The sequence below is a fragment of the Scyliorhinus canicula genome, chromosome 11, assembly GCF_902713615.1.
Source record: "Scyliorhinus canicula chromosome 11, sScyCan1.1, whole genome shotgun sequence".
In the NCBI taxonomy this organism is placed as follows: Eukaryota; Metazoa; Chordata; class Chondrichthyes; order Carcharhiniformes; family Scyliorhinidae; genus Scyliorhinus; species Scyliorhinus canicula.
Genome location: NC_052156.1, coordinates 166463201 through 166485388, shown reverse-complemented (window position 1 = coordinate 166485388; position 22188 = coordinate 166463201). Strand labels below are relative to the sequence as shown.

The window sequence follows — 22188 nt, the reverse complement described above, 5'->3', positions numbered from 1 at the left end:
TTCAGACCTAAATTGCAAGCTAAGTGTTAATCGGACAGTTTAATCAATCGTTTCGAGACTGTTCAATAAAGTAATAAGAAAATATTTGTGGAATTACCACAGCATACAAACATTAAACTCTGCCCAATTACAGTTCATGAATGATTTAGCATTTAGTTGACTCCTACCTGGAGACCACTTTTGCAAGCTCCGTCAATTTCATGGTAATCGTCTGTCGTACACAGTGGACAGGCTTCCATGCTCTCCCACAGGAAGAGGAATGTGCATCCATCACAAGTACCACCTGGACAGCCACTGGTGTAGAAAGGAAGTGTCAGTCACACAGAGCAGCGCCGACAATAAGGAAAGCTGCAGCACTTTACACTTACTTGAAAACCTTCGTATGTACGGAATGTCTCCAACCAGCATTTATAAAACAGAAGGTGGGATTTTCCAATCGCTCCCGCTGGCGAGATCTTTCAGTCCCACCTACAGTGATACCCTCCCTCCCCCCCCCCCCCCCCCCCCCCCCGCTGCGGGTTCCCTGGCCGAAGAGGATGCCAACAACGGAGCCCCCTTGACCGCTGTGGGACCGGAAGGTCCAGCCGCCAGCCAATGGCGGACCATCTCTGCTGCCCTAGGGTAGGGGTGGAAAATCGCACCCAGAATCTTTGGCAAAGTAAATCACACTGTTACAATGAGAGATGCGAGGGCTTTAAAAATAATAATAAATCCAACCTTTAGGACTGGAAAATTAAATCCCTCAAATGGTCTACTATCAAGGTTTGGGGTAGGGCACATGACTGGGAAACAGTTTCACTCTATCTGGCGCAGCACTTCTGGCTTGTAGCTCTTCAATTCACACATTCCAGCGGGCAGCTATTGCACAAACGGTTCTGGGTCAGTCAGTACGTTGACAATATCAGAGCAGATCAGCATCTTTCCCCCGAAGTCCAATGCTATACGGAGAGCTCTCTTTCTGCAACAGAGTGCAGCTGGAGTTTAGTGAAACAAGGAATCCCAAGGGGTTAATAGAAAGAAGAGGGGAGGAGGAAATCGGTGGCAATGAAGCTCAGAGCGAATTGAACAGAACCTGGGCTCACATTTTTGATCATAAGGAAGAGTGCAACAAGAATGTGTATAGCTGGGGGAGGGGGAGGAGGGAGAGAGAGAGCGAGACAGAGAGAGAGAGAGAGATACAGACAGACAAAGACAGAGACAGACAGAGAAAGGATTTACAATGAAACACACTGGGATTCCAAAATCATTTGACTTAACTTCTTCAATATTCACTTGGCTGAGTGGGTAGTGACAGTGGTCACTTGATCGGGTGGGTTATGGTGGGAGTAACTGTGTTTACCTGGGTCGGGTGGAGGGTCAGTTGGGTGGTGGAGTTGCTTTCCCTTCCCCGAGCTGTCCACTTTCGGTGGCCTCCTGGTCTGCTCCCCCTCTCGAGATAGGGTTCCACGAGGGAACTTTAAGTAAGACGTGGAGAGCTGTGGTTCTGTGTTGTTGGGAGTCTTTCTTTGGCTCGAGGGTAGACTGAGTATCGGAGATGGGAAACCTCCTCCAAGTGGCCTTATATAGTGACTTCCTGATTGCCTCCTTCTCGAAGCCGGGGCTCTCCTGGGGAGACGGTGCACTGTCTCTGGTGAAGCTATGCTGCTCTACCCCTGGTATAATGTTTGGAATGGTGTCAGGTACTGGACCTTCTCTGCCATTCTCTGGCCAATCCTGGTGTTCTGATCATTCTGGGATTTCCTTTCCTTCCTTGGGTAAGTAACAAGTTGATGCAGGCCCCAATTTCATTTAACAATATAATTATCAAGTTAAACATGGGCAAGGAAACCTCCTGTTAATTATCACATACCAGCCACACCACTTGGAGGAAGCACTGAGGGTGGCAAGGGCCCAGAATTGCTGTACGTGGGGGACATCAATGTCTGTCACCAAGAGTGGCTGGGTAGTACCACCACAGACCGAGCTGGCCGGGTCCTAAAGGACAAAGCTGCTGGACTGGGACTGCAGGAGGGGTGAGGGAACCAACAAGAGGGAAAAACATACTTGACCTCATCCTCACCAACCTGCCTGCTGCAGATGTATCTGTCCATGACAGTATCGGTAGGAATGACCAGCACACAGTCCCCACCTCACAGTCCGCACACCGCACAGTCCTTGTGGAGACAGAGTCCCGTCTTCACATTGAGGATACCCTCCATCGTGTTGTGTGGCACTTCCACCGTTCTAAATGGGATAGACTTTGAACAGATCCAGCAACTCAAGACTGGGCATCCTATGAGGCTCTGTAGGGCCATTAGCAGCAGCAGAATTGTATTCAGCCACAATCTGCAACCTCATGGCCCAGCATATCCCCCACTCTACCATTACCACCCAGCCAGGGGATCAACCCTGGTTCAATGAAGAGTGCAGGAGAGCATGCCAGGAGCAACCAAGGATACCAAAAAATGAGGTGTCGACCTGGTGAAGTTACAGCACAGGAGTACTTGTGTGTCAAACAGCATAAGCAGCAAGACTGTATTTATGTGTTGCTGAGGCATTTTCCCTCTGCTGTACCAATCCTGAGGTTTTGGTGCATTATTTGTTAAAATGGAAAAACGTCAATAAAAATATATATATTTAAAAAAGCATAGTTAATGATGTTTCGGGATTCAAATGATTAATACAGGGGGAAGCAACATAATAGACGATTGAGAAATGATATGGCCAACAGATTTTTGTAGAACTCCTTCATTTCCCACTACATCACTGGTGGTGAGGATGCGGAGGAGAGAGAATGAGGGCGAGAGTTGGGGGCGGGTGGCAAATGTGGGGGAGAGGCTTGTGTATGAGAGGTAGGGCTGATGCACTATCAATTATGACGAGACGAGAGTAGAGAGTAATCGAGGCTTTATTACAGAGATGTGTGGCCTCCTACAGCAGCTGATGAAATGGCTGCTGTTCGGCGAGTACACACATTTATACTCCGCCTACTGGGCGGAGCCAGCAGGCAGGGATCTATCCCCATACCTGTAGTATAGGGGCCTTACCGTAATACCCATATATACAACATAATACAACAGTGGTGACTTCCACTGGGGGGGGGGGGGGGGGGGGGGAGAGAGAGAGAGAGAGTGTGTGAGAGGGAAGGAAGAGAGAGAGAGGGAAAGAGAGAGAGTGCGAGAGAGAGAGAGTGTTCGTGCAGTTGGAAGAGAGAGAGAAAATGTGAGCTGGGGGGGGGGGAGAAAGAGAGAGAGAGAGAGTGGTGAGTGGGTGAGTGTTGAGGGGTTGGGGGCTCACCCCAAATGAAGCTGAGCACAGAGCCTCACTGAGTAAATGTGCCTCCAGGATGGGGGGAGGCGGAAAGGAACTATAACTTGTAGGAGGGTTAAAGAAGATTTACTTGAGCTGGAGAGGAGAGAGTGAGAAGAGTGTGAACTTGGCCTGAGAGAGTTGTAGGAGGAGAGTATGGTTGTTTAAGATGGCAATGATCTGGATGTGTCTCTGTGTACGGTATGGGGAGAATGCTGATTGGTGTTGTGAATTGAGATGAGGCAAAGTGGAATGACTGAACTGAAATAGAGAGAGGATGGATGTGAAAGAGCTATTGCTGAGTTTGTTTACATTGGGCAGCAGGGTAGCATGGTGGTTAGCATAAATGCTTCACAGCTCCAGGGTCCCAGGTTCGATTCCCGGTTGGGTCACTGTCTGTGTGGAGTCTGCACGTCCTCCCCCTGTGTGCGTGGGTTTCCTCCGGGTGCTCCGGTTTCCTCCCACAGTCCAAAGATGTGTGGGTTAGGTGGATTGGCCATGCTAAATTGCCCGTAGTGTCCTAATAAAAGTAAGGTCAAGGGGGGGGTTGTTGGGTTACGGGTATAGGGTGGATACGTGGTTTGAGTAGGGTGATCATGGCTCGGCGCAACATTGAGGGCCGAAGGGCCTGTTCTGTACTGTTCTATGTTCTATGTTTACAGAGTGACTTGGCTGGACTGTTGAACATTCAAATGATTTTCTTTTCTTTAAAAGTTAAAAAAAATATTAATTCTGAAGGAAAAAACTTTGAAATAAGTTAAAGTAAAGAATCCTTAAATGTAAAACTTTTACATTTTCCAGGGAAACATACCACCAGATATTCGCCTCCTCAATCCCATCGCAAAATGTATCATTTTGACCCTACATCTTTTGATTTTCCACCTAAATGTACTTTGGCATCTTTTAATCTGAAGGAACTGTACTCAGTCTGGGAAATGTACAGTTTCTTCCTAACATAGATTTATAAAATGAGTGATTTGAGACAAACCTGTTGGACTTTAACCTGGTGTTGTAAGACTTCTTACTGTGCCCACCCCAGTCCAACGCCAGCATCTCCACATCATAGATTTATAAAGAGGGTTTGTCTCAGTTGGGGGGGGGGGGGGTGCAGCTTCGAAAGCAATGTGTCACTTTGTTCGAAACAACTCAACTTTGAGTTCGTATATATGTTATTTCACAGGCTAAAAGCCCTGATGTTGACCAGGGTGAAATAAACCAATCGTACATAAAAATGAAATATAGGAGCAGGAGGAGGTAGTTTAGCCTCTGAAACTTGTTCCAACGCCACCCTTCAATGGGACCATGACTGATCTGTAACCTAATGGCACACACCCCACATCACTTAATACCTTTACCTCTAAAATATAACAATTTAGAAAGTTTCTGAAATGTGGATATGAACATCCGTGTTTTCAGAATTCAATGTTTGCACTTACCTAAGCTCACACATTTTGAGGCAGTGGTACAGTTGTATACAACCTTGGTACGGCCGCATTTGGAATATTGCGCAGAATTCTGGTCGCCACACTACCAGAAGGATGTGGAGGCTTTGGAGGAGGTTTACCAGGATGTTGCCTGGTCTGGAGGGTGTTATGTGGAGAGGCTTAATAGACTCAGACTGTTTTCATTTGAAAGATGGAAGTTGAGATGTGACCTGATCGAGGTCTACAAGATTATGAGGGGCATGGATAGAGTGGATAGGCAGACACTTTTTCCCAGGGTGGAGGGGTCAGTCACCAGGGAGCTCAGGTTTAAGATCCGTGGCCAAAGTTTAGAGGAGACGTGTGAGGCAGGTTTTTTTTTTTTACACAGAAGGTGGTGAGTGCCTGGAACGCATTGCCAAGGGAGGCTGTGGAAGCAGATACACAACGCCGTTAAAAAGACATCTCGACAAAAATATGAATAAGATGGGTAGAGGGATACGGCACTAGGAAGTGCTGAGGGTTTTGGCCAAGGTTGGTATCATGATCGGTACAGGCTTGAAGGGCTGAAGGGCCTGTTCCTGTGCTGTATTGTTTGAATTCATAGAGATAGTAAGTTATATCACAGAATTCAAAAAATTTGCAAGGCTATCAATTTCAAGATTACATCATTTTTGGATTATGCTCTCAAACAACAGAAGACAAATAAAAATACCAGGTAGACCGGCCCGTAAAGCAATCGTTAGTCAAAAATGATACTCACCGTCAGGGTGACAGGAATAAAACCTCTCTGTACTCACTGACCAGCAGAATAACAGTAAGAATTCGGTAAGAAGGACTATTCTCCTCAGCCTCACATCTATTCATTCATTAATAAATAATACTTCAACGAGAATCTGAATGATATTTTAAAATATTTAAGCAACTTTAGTATTTAAAGATCCTCAACCGGAGTGCTGTTCCCAGTTCCGGGCATCACGGGCGCGATTCTCCGTGCCCCACGCCGGGCGACTCATTTCACGCCCCATTGGCATCCCCCGCGATTCTCCCACCCCCCGATCAGAAGAATCGCCGCTCGATGTTTTTCACGGCGACCGGCGATTCTCTGACCCGGATGGGCCGAGCGGCCTGCCGTTCGCGACCGTTTCATGATGGCGGCAACCACACCTGGTCGCTGCCTTCGTGAACATGGACGCCAAAGGCCCGTTTGAAGCTTGTGGGGGGCGGAGAGGGGAGTGAGCACCACGGCCGTGCTCGGGAGGCGACTGGCCCGCGATCGGTGCCCACCGATCGTCGGGCCGGCGTCTCAAAGCGACGCACTCTTTCCCCCTCCGCCACCCCGCAAGATCAAGCCGCCACATCTTGCGGGGCAGCGGAGGGGAAGACGGCCACCGCGCATGCGCGGGTTTGAGCCGTCAGCCGTCGTGACATCAGCCCCGCATGCGCGGGTTGGAGCCGGCCAACCTGCGCATGCGCAGGCTGACTTCACAATGGCACCGCCGTCGCGTCATTCTCGGCGAGCCACCTTGACACAAGCATCAAGGCCCAGCGGCCGAGAATAATGGAGCGCCGCTTCCTAGCCCCCCGGGTGGGGGTGAATACGGTGAGAGGAGCGGCCTCTGAGGCCGTTGTGAAACTCGGCCGAGTTCACGACGGCCTTCCCGATTTTTCCGGGGAGCGGAGAATTCCGCCCCACACATTAGGAAGGTTGTGAAGACTTTCGAGAAGGTGCAGAAATTATTTCCGAGAATGGTTCGAAGGAGGAGGGACTTCGTTTGTGTGAATAGTTTGGAGAAGTTGGAACTGTTCTCTTGAAAGAAAAGTTTGAGAGGGAATTTAACAGAACTGTTCAAAATCATAAAGGGTCTCGGCAGGGTGGAAGAAGGAAACTTGGCCAAAGGGAGAAATTAAACATTCTATTGTAAGCCTTGGAATTGGCCTGTTGGAGAATAAAGAACATTAAATATAGGAACAGGTGTAGCTGGGTGGTCTGGATGGAATTCCATCCTCTGTCTCTGAAGATATAAATTCCAGCAACATCCTCATAACGGACATTAATCTATAGTCACATGGAGATGGCTGGAGAGCCGGGACTACTTACACACACACAAACTCATGGCCAGAAACAGTTTCAATGCACCCGATTTTCACAGGAATTCATTGCAGCGTTAATGTAAGCCTACTTGTGACACTAATAAAGATTATTATTATTAATGAAATATGTTGCCTGAAATAAATGCTGTAGGATGAAGTCATACAAGCTCTTTTCTCGGATATTACCGATAATGGAATATTCTCAACAGGGGTTTGTCAGAAAAATAGAGGTAGTTTTGAGGGATTTGTGTTTGTATTGTTAAATATTACAACCGAACACCTATTCTCTCAAACTTCCTGTGTCTCCACTTTTTAAGTGGGGTTAATTTAGTGTTTCTATGTAAGGAAAGGTATAAACCTATGGTAAGATTCATGCTGGACTAAGGTGTTTGTATGTGCGGGGGTTTGCTCAGTTCCAACTGTGCTTCTATTGTGCTTAGAGAGGGTGATGGCGTGAAAAGCAAACAAGTTTGCAGAAGCGTAGCATTGTTGCTTAGCAACCGGGGCACCCTGAGGGTTTTTAGCTGAATATATTGCAGTTGGAGATGAGAAGCTGGGGACTGAAGATCTCAGCTCTGCCAGAAGAAATGGTGGACAGTACAAGGTGGTGGTTGGAAAAAGGCAGACGTCCAAAAGTACCAGATACAGTCCAGACAATCAGGAAATTGAGATAGAAAGAATGTCTTAGGAAGACTGAAGTTAAGGAAAGAGAGATCAAGAAAGGGAACAAGGTACAGTTCAGGAGAATACAAGGGGAGAGCAGATGAAAGAGTTCTGAATTGAAGAGACAGCTACAGTACCCAGATTTAAAGTGGGAAAGCAGACTTCAGAGGTAAATCAAAAGTTTGGTGCCATCGTAATACAGTCTAGGAATTGATTGTTCAAGCAACCGTTAAGAGTTTGCGTAAGAGTCCAGATAAAATGAATCCTGAATGGAGAGATGCAAAACCTGGGAATTATTCTTTGGTGCAAGAAGATGTGGAAAAGCTTGTTTCAAAGAAGATTTCAAAATATGTCTTTCTGAAAGCAGAATTTGAAAACACTCCTATGGAAGCCAGAGTTCAGTGAGACACTGTGACTCACGGGATAAGAATCATTTCGGCCGATTTTGAGGAGGAATCCACAGGCATTCACTTGTGTTCAGAGTGGAGTGTGTCTGACCACAGCCAGCCTGAGTGCTTAAAGGGACTGTGAGTTACTGAGACTATGATAGCCTAAAATATACTCTGTGTTAACCTTGAAATCTGTGTATATTTGCAAAGCTAAGGGGGGAGTAAAGGAATACTGTATCATATACAAACCTTTCATGTTTAATAGATTTTTTCTTCATATTGTTAAAACTAACTAGCAGTCCTGTGACTCTGTTCCTTCACGTTTCCTCAACAAAAAGTAAAAGTTCAATTTTTATGAACCAGGGTTTCATTCTGTCCAGTTATAACATCAACTGGGATTGTAACAGTTGAATGGTGGAAGGGAAGGGGGAGAGGGACAGAGAAAGAGAGAGATGGGCTGGGGGCGGGGGGGGGGGGGGGGGGGGGGAAGAGATACATAGGAAGTGAGAGTTGGGAGAGAATGATGAGAGGGGGAGAGACAGAGGGAGGGACATGTGGAGACACAGGGACTTTGAGAGAGTAGGCGCTTGGGATTTTCTTTGTTAGAAAGCAGCAATTGCAGTGCTGGTAATGAAACTGGTTCACAGAAATGTTCTCATTAAGCGTTTTACAGTATTAACATAAACCGGATCATTAAATATAAGTCGCATTCAGCAACTGCTGTGACTACCTTGGTACAGAAATGTCCCCTTGGCCAACCTTTGCTGGATTACATCTCATTGTTATAACTGTTCCACGTCCATTTTCACATGATGCTGTTGACAATGTTGACCTGTGGTCATAAATGGGATATCAAAGGCTTTCAAACATTACTTCTAAACCTCATGTGAAACTAGCGTCGGCACAAGAACACCAAACAAAACAATTCACAAGCTTCACGCTGATCTTAAGTCTCCTACGACAAGGTTTCTCACTCTGCAGTAAACAGTATTGGCAGAGGTTGGGAGTAAGCCTCATATTTCAATCAGAGAACACATGCATTGGTTTGTATTTGGATTGGTTGAGTTTGGAATGTTTGAGTGAGCTAGTAGATGAAAGGTCCTCAATTTGGCAGTAATCACACTTCACTGCCTGGTTATATGGAAAGATTTACCAAAACACACTAAAGTATAATCACAAGGATGACCCTCATGCATTTTATTTAATGTAAATGTTCTTCCTTATGTTCCTGATAATGAATTTGAACAGGGAAGTACTGTTCAATAAACAGCCAAAATCACACAATTAAAAAATACGGAGATTGGGTTATCTTATTATTCTTGCTCTCCACATTGAGAAATACTTAACCATTGTGTTGTTACTGCCAATCAGAAGGGGGCCATGTGGGAAATGAGGCACTGATTACGTTCTAGTATCCCACCCAAAAACTATCGAGGCATACGGATTAAATGGTGCTTCAATTACATATAGCCCACTTACATATAGAAGAAATGAATGTCAGGTATGTGGTTTGTTGAAGCAGGAAATCTCTCTGGTCTCGCAGTAATATTCTGCACAGATGTTTCAACTGTTGCTCCTGGCAAAACAAATTAAATTTTAGGACAAAATATTGAAGCGTGAAGTATGAGGAAATGTCAAGTAAACTCTTGCTCTCGCACAATCCCTCAAAGCAATAAGGGTGCTTGCCATGGAGTACAGCTCATGTCAAGACGTGGAATCCTTTACCACGGGGAGGCTGTTGCGCTGTGGCTACCACACACTTCTGGCTGACCAGCAAACTCTCCCACCCGTACAGCCAACCACAGGGTTTCTGGGAGGATTTACAAACCTCCTTGGCCACATTATGAATGCCTCTTTCATGGCCATGAATTCCAGGGGACGGGCATCTGGCTCAGATGTGGGACACTGAGTCACATGACTTCCTCACCACAGTAAAGCTAATGGCAAGTTCATCAGTGCTCAATGTTACGAAAGAATAAATCAAACTGCAACTTCCAGCAACTGCAAACTCACGGTTAAACATGGAATCATGAAATTGTTGTCCCAGTTTAGCCTCCTCCTCCGGAAGCTTCATTATGTCTGTGCATTAAAAGACTCATCATTGGACCACATTGTGTGAAGTTTCAATATTTACCTGATAGGTACCGACTAAATACACAAGAACATGGCGAGGTTTAACTATTTCAGGAAAACCCACCAGTCTAGAACACATCTGGACCAACATGGTGGCCAGAAGTTGGGACTTCCGCGAAGAAGGTCTGGGGTTGCCTGCGGATTTTGGGATGCAGTGACCCTGGACCAACAGAACAGTAGGGGGAGTACCGGTGCTATGTCTTTTCGTCCGACGTCACTTCGTCCAACGACACTTCGTCCACATCTTTTGGTCCAACGTCTTTTTGTCCGATGATTTTTTTCGTGAAAGACTTTTTGTGACTTGTTACGTTTTTCTGTGGGATGATTTTTTTTGTAAAAGACTTTTTGTAACTTGACTTTTGTAACTTGCTTAGTAGCACTCCACTCCACTCCCCACATTAACTTTTTGTAAATAGAAATCTTCTCTAATGCACATAGCAAGGTATAATATGCAATAAAGGATTTTTATTACCGGTCTCTTACCTTTAACGAGCCTCGTTAAAGGATAGTTATTATCGTTCTCTTTCCTTTAACGAGCCTCGTTAAAGGATAGATATTACCGTTCTCTTTCTTAATTCGGGAATTTTAAGTAATTAGTAAACTTTTAGATTTTTTAACTGCATTTTTAGATTTTTTAACTGCATTTTTCAACTTGCATTTTACTTGCATTTTATCAATTACTTGCATTTTAGCAATTAAATTCACTTGCTGTATTGTACTTGCATTTTATCAATTAAATGGTTTTATACGGAGTTAATTTGTAATTGGATAATTGGAAGAAGTGACGTTGGACCAAAAGACGTGGACGAAGTGTCGTTGGACGAAGTGACGTCGGACGAAAAGACGCGACACGGGGAGTACCAGCCTCCCCGGACAGTCGCCGGAATGTGGCGACTAGGGGCTTTTCACAGTAACTTAATTGAAGCCTACTTGTGACAATAAGCGATTTTCATTTCATTTCATTTCATTTCATATGCAGGTGGACCTCCCAGATTCAGTGACATCGCGGCGATCCATCTTCCAGCCTCAGAGTGTTCCTGCAGCTCTATCTTCTTCTTCAGGGAGTCCATCTTCTATCTTCAATAGTGGGCCGGTGAGGTTGTGCACTTTTCCAATATGGCACCTGGATAGGGCAGCGGGATGCTCCCCATCGAACCCGTCCTGCTACAGAGGATAGCACAACACCCCCAGATACATCATTAATTACACAGAGGAAGGAACATTCCTGATCGGTTCCCATCAGCCTCCACAGCAGGAAACATTGCCTGGCCCTACCACAGGATGTAGTCCGGGATGGGAGAGTTATGCCAGTGATGTCAGTATTCCCAAGTCATAAACCGAAAAACACAGGCCGCTGTATTAAATTAAAATGTAGCATTTTCAAAAATTCCCAAACAGCAATTTCCCAAAATTATTCAACTGTACTGACCGAGAAAGGTATCAGCTAGACTGATGGACTGAGATGACAGCGCTGTTCGGAAACTCCTCCCGTCTGAAGGGATTATAGTTGATTGGCAGAGAAAAGAAGCAACAGAATTGGCAAATTCATTTGAGTCGCGCTGCACATCCTGCACCGTCACGTCAGACACATTGTCCGAGCAAATGGCCATTTTCTTTCCCTACAAGGAGGCAAAGGAATTCAAACGGTTCAGGGACTAACACAGAACTTTTCAGTTTTTACTCAAAACTAATTATTTAAAAACAACGCTATAAAATTCAGGGATAGTCTCACTCACTGAGAAATAAGGGGCGGGATTCTCCGAACCCCCCGCTGGGCCAGAGAATCGCCCGGAGGGGGGGGGGGGGGGAATCCCGCCCCGCCGCCCCGCCGCCCCGCCGCCCCGACCCCAGCTGCTGGATTCTCCAACGCCAGTTTTTCAGGCAGGGGCGGGAATCGGGTTACGCCAGTCGGGGGGCGTTGGCAGCCCCCCCCCCCCCCCCCCCCCCCGCGATTCTCCGGCCCGCGATTGGCCGAGCAGCCGCTCATTTTCAGCCAGTCCCGCCGGCATAGATTACACCAGGTCCATACCAGCGGGACCTGGCTCTGTGGGCGGCCTGCGGAGACCTCGGGGGGGCGCGGGAGAATCTGGCCCTGGAAGAGTGGAGGGGGGGGGGGGGGTCCGCGGTGGCCTGGCCTGCGATCGAGGCCCTAGAATCCGCAGGCGGGCCTTTGCCGTGGGGACACTCTTTCCCTCCGCGCCGGCCGCTGTAACGGTCCGCAATGGCCGGCACGGAGAAGAACTCGACTGCGCATGCACTGGGATGATGTCAGTCCACGCTGGCGCTCCCGCGCATGCGCCAACTCGCGACAGCCGGCGGAGGCCCTTCAGCGCCGGTTGGCAGGGTGCCAACCCCGCTGTCTCAGGCCTAGCCCCGGAAGGTGCAGAGGGTTCCGCACCTTCCGGGCGGCCCGACGTCAGAGTGGTTCATGCCATTCCTCGGCGCTGGTACAGCCCACCCCGCCAGATAGTGCAGAATCCCGCCCAAGGATCCTGAACAAAAAGTCAAACTCCAATTGAATATATCCTGAGACATTCAAATCATTTAGGGTGGAATAGTCAGAGCCTGTAAATTGGTTTGAATCCTGTATTTCCTCATGTTCCCCATAGATTAGTGACCATAATGTGCGTCGCTGCATTACAGGAAGGCAGAACTTGCATTTATATAGCACCTTTCATGACCACTAGACATTCCAAAGCACTTTACAATCAATACGTATTTTGGATTTATAGCCATTGTCGTAATATGGAAATCATGGCAGCAAAATTGTGCATTGCAATCTCCTGCAAGCAGTGCACCTTAGAGTCATAGAGCTTCACAACACAGAATGAGGCTATTCGCCCCATCGTGTCAGTGCCCGCCATCAAGCACCTATCTATTCTAATCCCATTTTCCAGCACATGGTCCACATGGTGTAGCATTTCGAGTGCTGATCTAAACACTGAGGATTCCTGCCCCGACCACTCTTTCAGGCACTGAGTTCCAGATTCCAATCACCCTCTGGTTCAAAATATTTTTTTTATCAAATCCCCTCTAAATCTCCGGTCTCTTACTTTAAATGTATGCCTCCTGGTTATTAATCCCTCTATTAAGTTTCCTCCTACCTACCCGATGTGCCTCATTAACTTCGATCAGGTCTCCCCCCCCCCCCCCCCCCCCCCCCCCCTTACCCCTCCGCCTCTGCCTTCTCTACTCCAAGGAAAACTCCCCCAGCCGACCCAATCCCTCTTCATAGCTGAAACACTCCAGCCCAGAAGCATCCTCTCCTGTGCAATCACATCCTCCCTCTTAGTGTGGTGACCAGAACTGCACACAGTACTCTGAACGTGCACCCCAAAGTTCCTGTGGTCCTCTGTACCTCCTAGCAACTTACCAAAATTAAATTCAGTCCCATAGAATTTAAGTCGTACTTTAATTACAAAAGAATAAAATTCTGCGTATACCGAAAATCAAATTTCATCAGTTTCAGATTCCAATTCTTTCTGGCAGTTCAGTATGAAACGGATTTTAATATACAAAATACAAGCACATGCACTCACTGCATTGTTTAATAGGAATTGTGTTTACACACTGGTTTAGCACACTGGGCTAAATCGCTGGCTTTTAAAGCAGGCCAGCAGCACGGTTCGATTCCTGTACCAGCCTCCCCGAACAGGCGCCGGAATGTGGCGACTAGGGGCTTTTCACAGTAACTTCATTGAAGCCTACTTGTGACAATAAGCGATTTTCATTTAATTTCATTTCATTTTCATTTCACATTCACATTGAATGTTAAACATAGTGAAAGAGTCCAAGTTGTTAATGATTCATTCACATTCGTAATAAAGGTATTGATTTTATTGATTTGGATTTTCAGATCAGAAACCCTGCTATATTCTCAGCAACTTTACATTGTTACAGATTGGAGTTAATTGAAACTTACCTCATTCCCACATAAGCTAATATTGAAAAAATGAAAATACTTTGTCCCTCTCGAAGTGAAGCTAGGTCCATTCATTAACGAAGCAACACCACGAAGACTGTTGAATCCAAATATTAAAGTACGATTCTCCAAGGAATGCGTAAAAGAACAATCACTGAAGCAGATCGAGTGATGCTGTTAGAAAAGGGGTTGAAAGCAATCAGCTTTAAAGGTAAATTACAGTACCACCCTCCGCCCTATCACACAAATACTGCGGGTGCTGCAATAAAAGACTTGCATTTCTGTAGCGCCTTTCCTGACCACATGACAGCACTTCACCCAAATGGTTGTGAATATTTGGCATTCTCTACCCAGAGGGTTGTGGGTGCTCCATCGCTGAATACATTTCAGGCTGTGAAAGAGACAGATTTTTGGTCTCTCAGAGAATGGAGGGATATAGGGGTGAAAGACTCGAGAGGCCGTATGGTCTAGCCCCGCTCCTATTTATTCTTGTGATATCCCAAAGCACTTCCCAGCCAATGAAGTTATTTTTGAAGTATGATCACTTTTGTGCGATAGGCAAAGTGGTGGCCATCGAGCACACTGCAAATTCCCACCAGCAGTGTGACAATGATGAGATAATCTATGGTGATGCTGATTGAGGGATTAATATTGGCCAGGACACAGCACATATAGAATTCTCCTGCTCTTCTTCCACATAATACCAAGCGATCTGTATAGGTCCAGGTGAGAGGGCGGATGGGGCCTCTGATTAAGGTCTAACCTAAAAGATGGCACTCCCTGAGTACTACACTGGAGTATTCGCCTAGATCTCCAGAATCCCATTAGGATAAATAAGGTCCTCAGTTTCAGCAAATACTTTACAATGTTAACATGCTTGTGTCAAGTACAGTCATAGAGTCATAGATAGGGTCATCGAGTCAAAGAGCACAGAAACAGGCCCTTCAGCCCACCATGTCTATGCTGACCATCAAATACCAATCTATACTAATCCCATTTACCAGCACTTAGTCCATAGCTTACTCTGCCTTGGCAATTTAAGTGCTCCCCCAGATGCTTCTGAAATGTTGAGAGAGTTCCTGTCTCCACCACCCCCTCAGGCAGCACCTTCCATATTTCCACCACCCTCTGGGTAAAAACATGTTTCGTCAGGTCCCCCTCTAAACCACTTAGTCCTCACCTTAAACCTCTGCCCTCTGGTCTTTGACATCTCTGCCATGGGGGAAAAGATTCTTACGATCTTTCCTATGTAGTCCACTCATAGTTTTGTACATCTCTATCAGATCCCCCCTCAGCCTCCTCTGCTCCTAGGAAAACAAACCCATCCTATCCAGTCTCTCTTCATGGCTGAATCTGCACGGTTAAAATTCAACTAATAAAAATCTGTTATTGAAGCTAGTCTCAGGAATGGTGATTATCAGGCTATCCTCGATTGTCGTAAAAACCCATCTGGTTCACTAATGTCCTTTAGGGATGGAAATCTGCTGTCCTTACCCAGTCTGGTCTACATGTGACTCCAGACCCACAGCAATGTAATAATAATGTCACAAGTAGACTTACATTAACACTGCAATGAAGTTACTGTGAAAATCCCCTCGTCGCCACATTCCGGCGCCTGTTCGGGTACACAGAGGGGAAATTCAGAATGTCCAATTCACCTAACAGCACGTCTTTTGGGACTTGTGTGAGGAAACCGGAGCACCCGGAGGAAATCCACACAGGCACGGGGAGAATGTGCCGACAGCGCATAGACAGTGACCCAAGCCGGGAATCAAAGGGGGGACCCTAGAGCTGTGAAGCAACAGTGCTAACCATTGTGCTACCATGCAGCCCTATGTGATTGACTATTAACTATTCTTGGCAATGATCTAGCAAGCTACTCAGTTCAAGGGAAATTAGAGATGAGCAAAAAATGTTGGCCGGGCTAATTACACTCACATCCCATGAAAGAATATATCAAAAAAGGAAGTACTGATTGCCAGAGTTTGAAGGCAACAAGTGGCATGAAGAGAGGTTCATTGGAAGCAAAATGACAGACGTGGCAGAGATAGAAATTGACACTGGTTAGTATGTACACTTTGAGCCCAGAGTCAAATAGTGCTTGAGGATTCAGTGAGAGGAGACAGATTGAGCTGTGGAGTTTTTAGCATCAGATGAACAGGATTGATAGGGTATTGCCAACATTAAGTTGAAGGATATTGTTGCTCATCCAGGGCTTAATGGCAGCTTAACAATCAGCGAGCACAGCGGTACTCTGTGATCATCAGCCTGCAGTTAAAAACCAACTCCGTGAACTAAAGATTAGAATGTAGATTTAAAAAGGGAGCAGAGAAGGAGTCTTGGTGCATCTTATAGGCACAGAGGGAAAGGCCACTGTAGGCGTCAGGTGGAATGAAACGGGGTTATGTGTAGCTATGGAGACAGCCGGATGATTGTCACAGCGGCAATCTCAAAAATATTCTAACTTCATCAATTTCAATTGCTCACTCTCTAAGCAACAATATTTCAGTTAAACACATACAGACCTTATTACTTTTGCTGGCCGGCCCACAAGGAATACAAGCCTCTACACCATAAGCATGGTGAGCAGAGAGGTACGTGTCAGGCGGACAGTCCTTGCACTTATTTGTTTTTTCATCAATGTAGTGTCCAGGAGGACAAGGCACACAAGATGAACTTCTCTGATCAGTCCCCAGTGCGCAAGGTCGACAATGTGAAGCCACACCGTTTTCTGCATTGTTTACAGTGATGGAGTAGATCTTTACATTATCATTCATAAACTTCCTGACCTGTAACATTAATTTGACAAATTAAAATACCTTCATTTCTTCAGTTGTCAACTTAAAATCTGTTTCATTGGGGATGAAAAGCATTGAAGTAAACAATGTTGACTTACGTCTTGGGGAGTACTTGATCGTTGAAAAGCCCACGTGTAGGTGACAGCTGCATTCTTTGTTATAATGTGAGTATAAGACTGCCGTTCTTTGCTGCCTTTCCAGGATTCTACAACACTAGTGGATTTTCTATTTATATCCTGGAAATAGAAAAGGAGCACTTGGCTGATTGTTATCCCATTTATCCCCTTTAGTAGCTTGGCATTACCAGAATAAATTTGCCAAGGTAACTAACTCCCTGTGGAATAGAATACCAACTCTAACTAACCTCTTAGTTACAAGCAAGTTTGCTTCTTTCTCCCCAAATATAGGGCTGAACAATACAGGGAGGGAGGGAGGGAGGGAGGCAGGTGCCCCCCCTCCCCCCCCCCCCCCCCCAACCCCACCCCACCGCTGGAAACAACATCCACAGCTCCATGCAGACCTGCCCAGCAGCCATACAGCACTGCGGGGCTGAGCCGCAAGGGTTGAATGGGTTTCTGTCCCTGACTGGGGAGGAGGTATCGCCCTCTGGAACTGCCAGCCAATTCCAAAGGACAGCAGCTCCATCAGTACCAGCAGCGCCAGGAAAGCGTCAGTGGCCATTGCCGGAACTGCAGGAGGAAAAGGCGATCAGGATCCGTGGATTCTCGGAGTGGGCACGTCCAGGGTCCTGGGCTGAGTAGGTTGAGGGAGGGGGTTTAAGGGAGGAAGCGGGTTGGAAGGAAATGGGGGTTTAACCTAAGGGTCTACCCTGTAATCTGCAACGGGAAGCTCCTGAAGAGTGACCCCCTGCCCGACCCTCTCCTTTCCATCCTCTAAACATTTAAGTTACAAATTTCAGCTTCCTGCCCCCACCCAGCTGTCCCCTCTCAATGTTTTATGACATGGGCAGCACATTAACAAGGTCAACTGGCTCGATAACAAGCCTAATTGGCCTTTAATTATTAATTTAATGATGACAGGCGGGCTCCCAGTCGCCCCTGGTATGATGAGGGTGAGCTCAGGGGTGGGCAGGAAGACAGTACGATGGGCGTTCACCTTATTGGGAGGATTGAGGGGGATGGAGGAATGATTCTGGCGAGAAAAGGAGGAGGAAAGAGGGGAGTCGGGGAAAAGGAAGGCGGTTTGGGGGAAGGGGGTTGTGGGGTGAAGGAGCGAGGTTGGGGTGAAGGAGGGGGATGAGGTAGAGGGGGTTAAATGCCGCCGGGAGCTGGATTTACAAGGTGCGCAAATCCAATCCCAGCCCCGCCCACGTGTCAGCCCCTACCGCTCACACGTTCTCAGATTCGAACTCCCAAACACTGGCCGCCAACTGTTGCTGTTCTCCCGTCCGTCACCGTGGGCTCAATCTCCCCGATTTCAGACAAATACGCCTCACTGAGCAGACACTCGGCTACATGCAGCATGGGTAATATTGGTTCACAACGGATGACTATGTCCACTACGCCTACCCTGAACCGAGACTTACAGTAGAGCAGATACTTTCCGCTCCCTCGTCTGCGCTTGGCCAAGACTTCTGATTGGTGAACAGCTTTGCAATGTACGTCTGTACCTGAAAAGCCTTGAAATACATCAGTCGGATAGCCTGTGCTTTGGGCCTCCCTGCGTTTAGGGGTCCGGTGACCCAGTGTTTCATTGTAAATCCACCACTGGCTGGAGGTAGACAAGGGATAATGTGGGGAGAAAGATTTCTTTGAAGAGGATTGTTAGGATTTGGAGTAATCTACCAGAAACCCCAGTGGTGGAAGCAGAACTTAGACAACTTTTAAGAGAAATAAATATTTGTAAAAGAAGAAAAGATGAAAGGATATGGGGAAAGTGGCAAAGTGGATAGGTCAGTCAGTGAGCCAGCCATGGTAACAGAACAAAGGGTCTCTGGGGCAGTGGAATGTTATGCTTCGATGCACTTACCACCATGAAGTATAACTCACAGCCTCCAGTACAATGAGTCTCAAATATAAAGCTGATCCTTCCGACTTCCATACCAGTGGAACGGGCTGAGGAAATTGGTGGGCTAAACACAAGAAAAGAACTGGTGTTAGAAATTTCCATTTAATTTGCAGCAAGATCTCCAAACAATTTTTGAATTACTGAAGCAAAAGCAGCCTATGCCAAACCTAAAACTGGGAATATGCAGATTTAATATGAGATAGTCATTGTCAGATCCTCCAACCGTACTGTGAACGTGGTCACCTGCTACTTCCCACCCTGTAAGAAAGACAAAAAAGATGAACAATTTTATTTCCGAGCAACCTAATTCTCACTCTTCACAAAATTCTTGATGTTCACTTCATTTCACAATGCTTTAGCAGCCGGATAGTGCTGTCGATTAATACCTTCTCTAATACTTCTTGTACCTTGGTCAAATACCCTGCAAATTCCTGTAAAATACCTGCCTCACTAATCCATTTAGGGTTCTTAAATAACATTAATTTGTCAGGAAATCTCAACCTGGTTCCCAGCAGGGCAGCACTGACAATACTCGAGCAAGATTGACCAATCTCATCCTGGGATGTAGGCAAACTTAGATGGTGAAAAAATTTACACAGTACGAACACTCATCTTGGAATCGAAATACGTTGATAAGGCAGAATAACTGAAGTGTCACTCTGCGTGTAACCATGAGATAACGGGCTTGGAAGCACCAACTTGCGGTGACAAAAGGTTTAATTCTCAAGCACCAGCATAAACCAATGAGCAAAAATGCCATTAAAAACCCATTATGTGATAACTTGAATCACAGCAACATCTACAGATTACAGCCAATATAATCCATATTAACTGTGGACCAAATATTATTACAGCCAGCTTCATGAATGGAGTCAGATTCACAGCATCGAGCACCATTTTCATATTGTTCCTTCAACCCAAAGTGAGATATTTCACCTGATAGACATTTACAGATATATTCTAAACGGAAATAGTTTACACCAAAACGAACAATGCCTTTTGAGAACTCTATCAAGGAGGAACAATCAAGCGGGCTGCTTTAAGCTCAACACCACCCAGGACAAAGTAGCCTGGTTGATTGCTCCCCCTTCTACAAACATTCAAACCTTCCATCACCGATGAACAGTAGCACCATGTGTACCATCTACAAGATGCGCTGCAGTAACTCACCAAGGTTCCTTAGACAGCACCTTCCAAACCCACGATCACTACCATCTAGAAGGACAGTGTCATAATATACATCCATGTATTTGATGAAGTGCAGACAGGCAGTGATTGACACACAGGATGACCAGTGAGCACACAGAACACAGCAGCCAATCACCAGACAGGACACAACCACTATAAAGCCAGAGGGCACCAGGTTTCCCACTCTCTCGGGATCCAGCCTCTGAGACAGTCAGAGCTCGTGAGCAGCAGCTAGTACAAACACCATGTGGTAGTCATTTATCTGGTCAGGCTAGCATCAGGTCTCCAGTCAAGTCAGCATAATGTCAACCCACAGTTAAGCATGTAATATAGTTAGATGTTAAATAAAATAGTGTTGCATTTCATCAAGTGTTGGAAGCCTGTCTCTCTCTACACTGCATCAAACACAGTCCACATAGACACAGCCTGCCCAACACATCAGACAAGAGCAGCAGATACCTGGTAACTCCACCAAGTCACTCACCACCCTGACTTGGAAATATATCACTGTTCCTCCACTGTCGCTGGGGCAACATCCTGGAACTCCCTCCCTAACAGCACAGTGGGTGTGCCTACACTTCAAGGACGGTAGCGGTCCAAGAAGGTAGCTCACCACCACCTTCTGAAGGGCAACTAGGGATGGGCAATAAATACTGGCCCAACCAGCGACGCCCACATCCCGTAAATGAATTTTAAAAAATATTTGTCTTTGCAGCTTTCAAATGTGAAATTTTCTGTCTGTAACATTTGTAGAAACAGCGGCATTCACAGAAATCAGATGTCCACTCTGATCCTTCTTATTTCAACGTGAATTTACAACCAGAGTCTCTGAAAACACAAACAATGGAAAATACATCCTCGGAGAAAGCTTACCATTCATTCCGTCACACTTGGAATTTCCAACATTGAAACAGGAAGTCTTCATATTAGCAGGTAAAGTGTTCCACCATTTATACTCAAAACCCAGAATGGGTTCAGTTCCAGCTGGGCACCGTTTACACACTGTGTGAAAGTTAAGGAAGAGAAACAATGTGATATGCACAAAGAAATTCAGTTTCTTGTGCATGTATATATCATTGTGGTCTGTGCTTTTCTATGTTACCCATACTGCACTTGCCAACGTGCCCTGGTACGTTACCCCCCATCCAGGTTACATTCTCTTTGATCTACAAAACATTACCCGTAATATGCGAATTGTGAGATAGGGTACTGCATAGCCACGGGGACAATGGGGGTCAGGATGGTTACAAATCACTTTAACAGAAAGAAGGAATCACCTTTACATCCGGTTTCTTCATCAAAACTTGCCTGGTTACAAAAACTTCTGCAACTTTTCCATCACGGAACAGAATGTCTTCAGAGAAAGAAGATTCACCACTAAATGCATCCACATCACCAATAAAACCACAACTTAGAGTCGTGGCCGACACAAAAAACGATAAGGGGTGAAATTCTCCGACCTCCAGCAGGGTCGGAGAATCGCCCTGGGGCCGCCGAAAATCCCGCCCCCGCCGTGGCAGAAATTCTCCACCACCCAGGAATTGGCGGGGGCAGGAAACGCGCCACACCGAGCGGCGAGCCCCCTGCGGTGATCCTCCAGCCCGCGATGGGCCGAAGTCCCGCCGCTGGGAGGCCTCTCCTGCCGAGGTTTGAACCACCTCTGGTGGCGGCGGGATCGGCGGCACGAGCGGCCCCCAGGTCCTGGGGGGGGGGGGGGGGCGATCGGACCCCGGGGGGTGCCCCCACGGTGGTCAGGCCCGCGATCGGGACCCACCGATCGGCGGGCGAGCTAGTGCCGTGGGGGCACTTTTTCCCTTCCGCCGCCGCCACGGCCTCCACCATGGTGGACACGGAAGAGAATCCCCCAGCGCGCATGCGCCGGTGGTGACATCAGTGGCAGCTGCCGCGGACGTCACCACCGGCGCATGCGCGAACCTGCGAAGGCCTTTCGGCCAGCCCGGGCGCTGGGCGGCAGGCGTCAAAGGCCGCTGCTGGCAGTTTGGGCGCCAGTCGGTGTGGTGCCAGCCGCTCCGGCGCGGGCCTAGCCCCTCGATGTGAGGGCTTGGCCCCCAAAGGTGCGGAGAATTCCACACCTTTGGAGAGGCCCGACGCCGGAGTGGTTGGCGCCACTCCGCTACACCGGGACTCCCCGCCCCGCCGGGTAGGGGAGAATCCCGCCCTAGATCTCAAATTCTAAAAACATTTGTGCCTGTTTCTCTCTCCACAGATGCTGCCAGACCTGCTGAAACTTTACTGCATTTTCT

The 22188-nt window shown here is 46.9% G+C and overlaps 1 protein-coding gene across 1 annotated transcript in view; it reads right to left on the bottom strand.

The window, feature by feature from the left end:
• Positions 1–22188, bottom strand: part of elapor2b (endosome-lysosome associated apoptosis and autophagy regulator family member 2b) — a 126745-nt gene that overhangs the window by 12944 nt on the left and 91613 nt on the right. Inside the window, exons 10-19 of the mRNA XM_038811973.1 lie at positions 20798–20926; positions 18904–18994; positions 18698–18800; positions 16807–16944; positions 16436–16699; positions 13911–14084; positions 11418–11607; positions 9335–9431; positions 8586–8687; positions 168–294 (exon numbers count right to left, since the gene is read on the bottom strand). Coding sequence (XP_038667901.1) covers positions 168–294; positions 8586–8687; positions 9335–9431; positions 11418–11607; positions 13911–14084; positions 16436–16699; positions 16807–16944; positions 18698–18800; positions 18904–18994; positions 20798–20926 — 1415 coding nt within the window. The remainder of the gene's footprint in view (positions 1–167; positions 295–8585; positions 8688–9334; positions 9432–11417; positions 11608–13910; positions 14085–16435; positions 16700–16806; positions 16945–18697; positions 18801–18903; positions 18995–20797; positions 20927–22188) is intronic.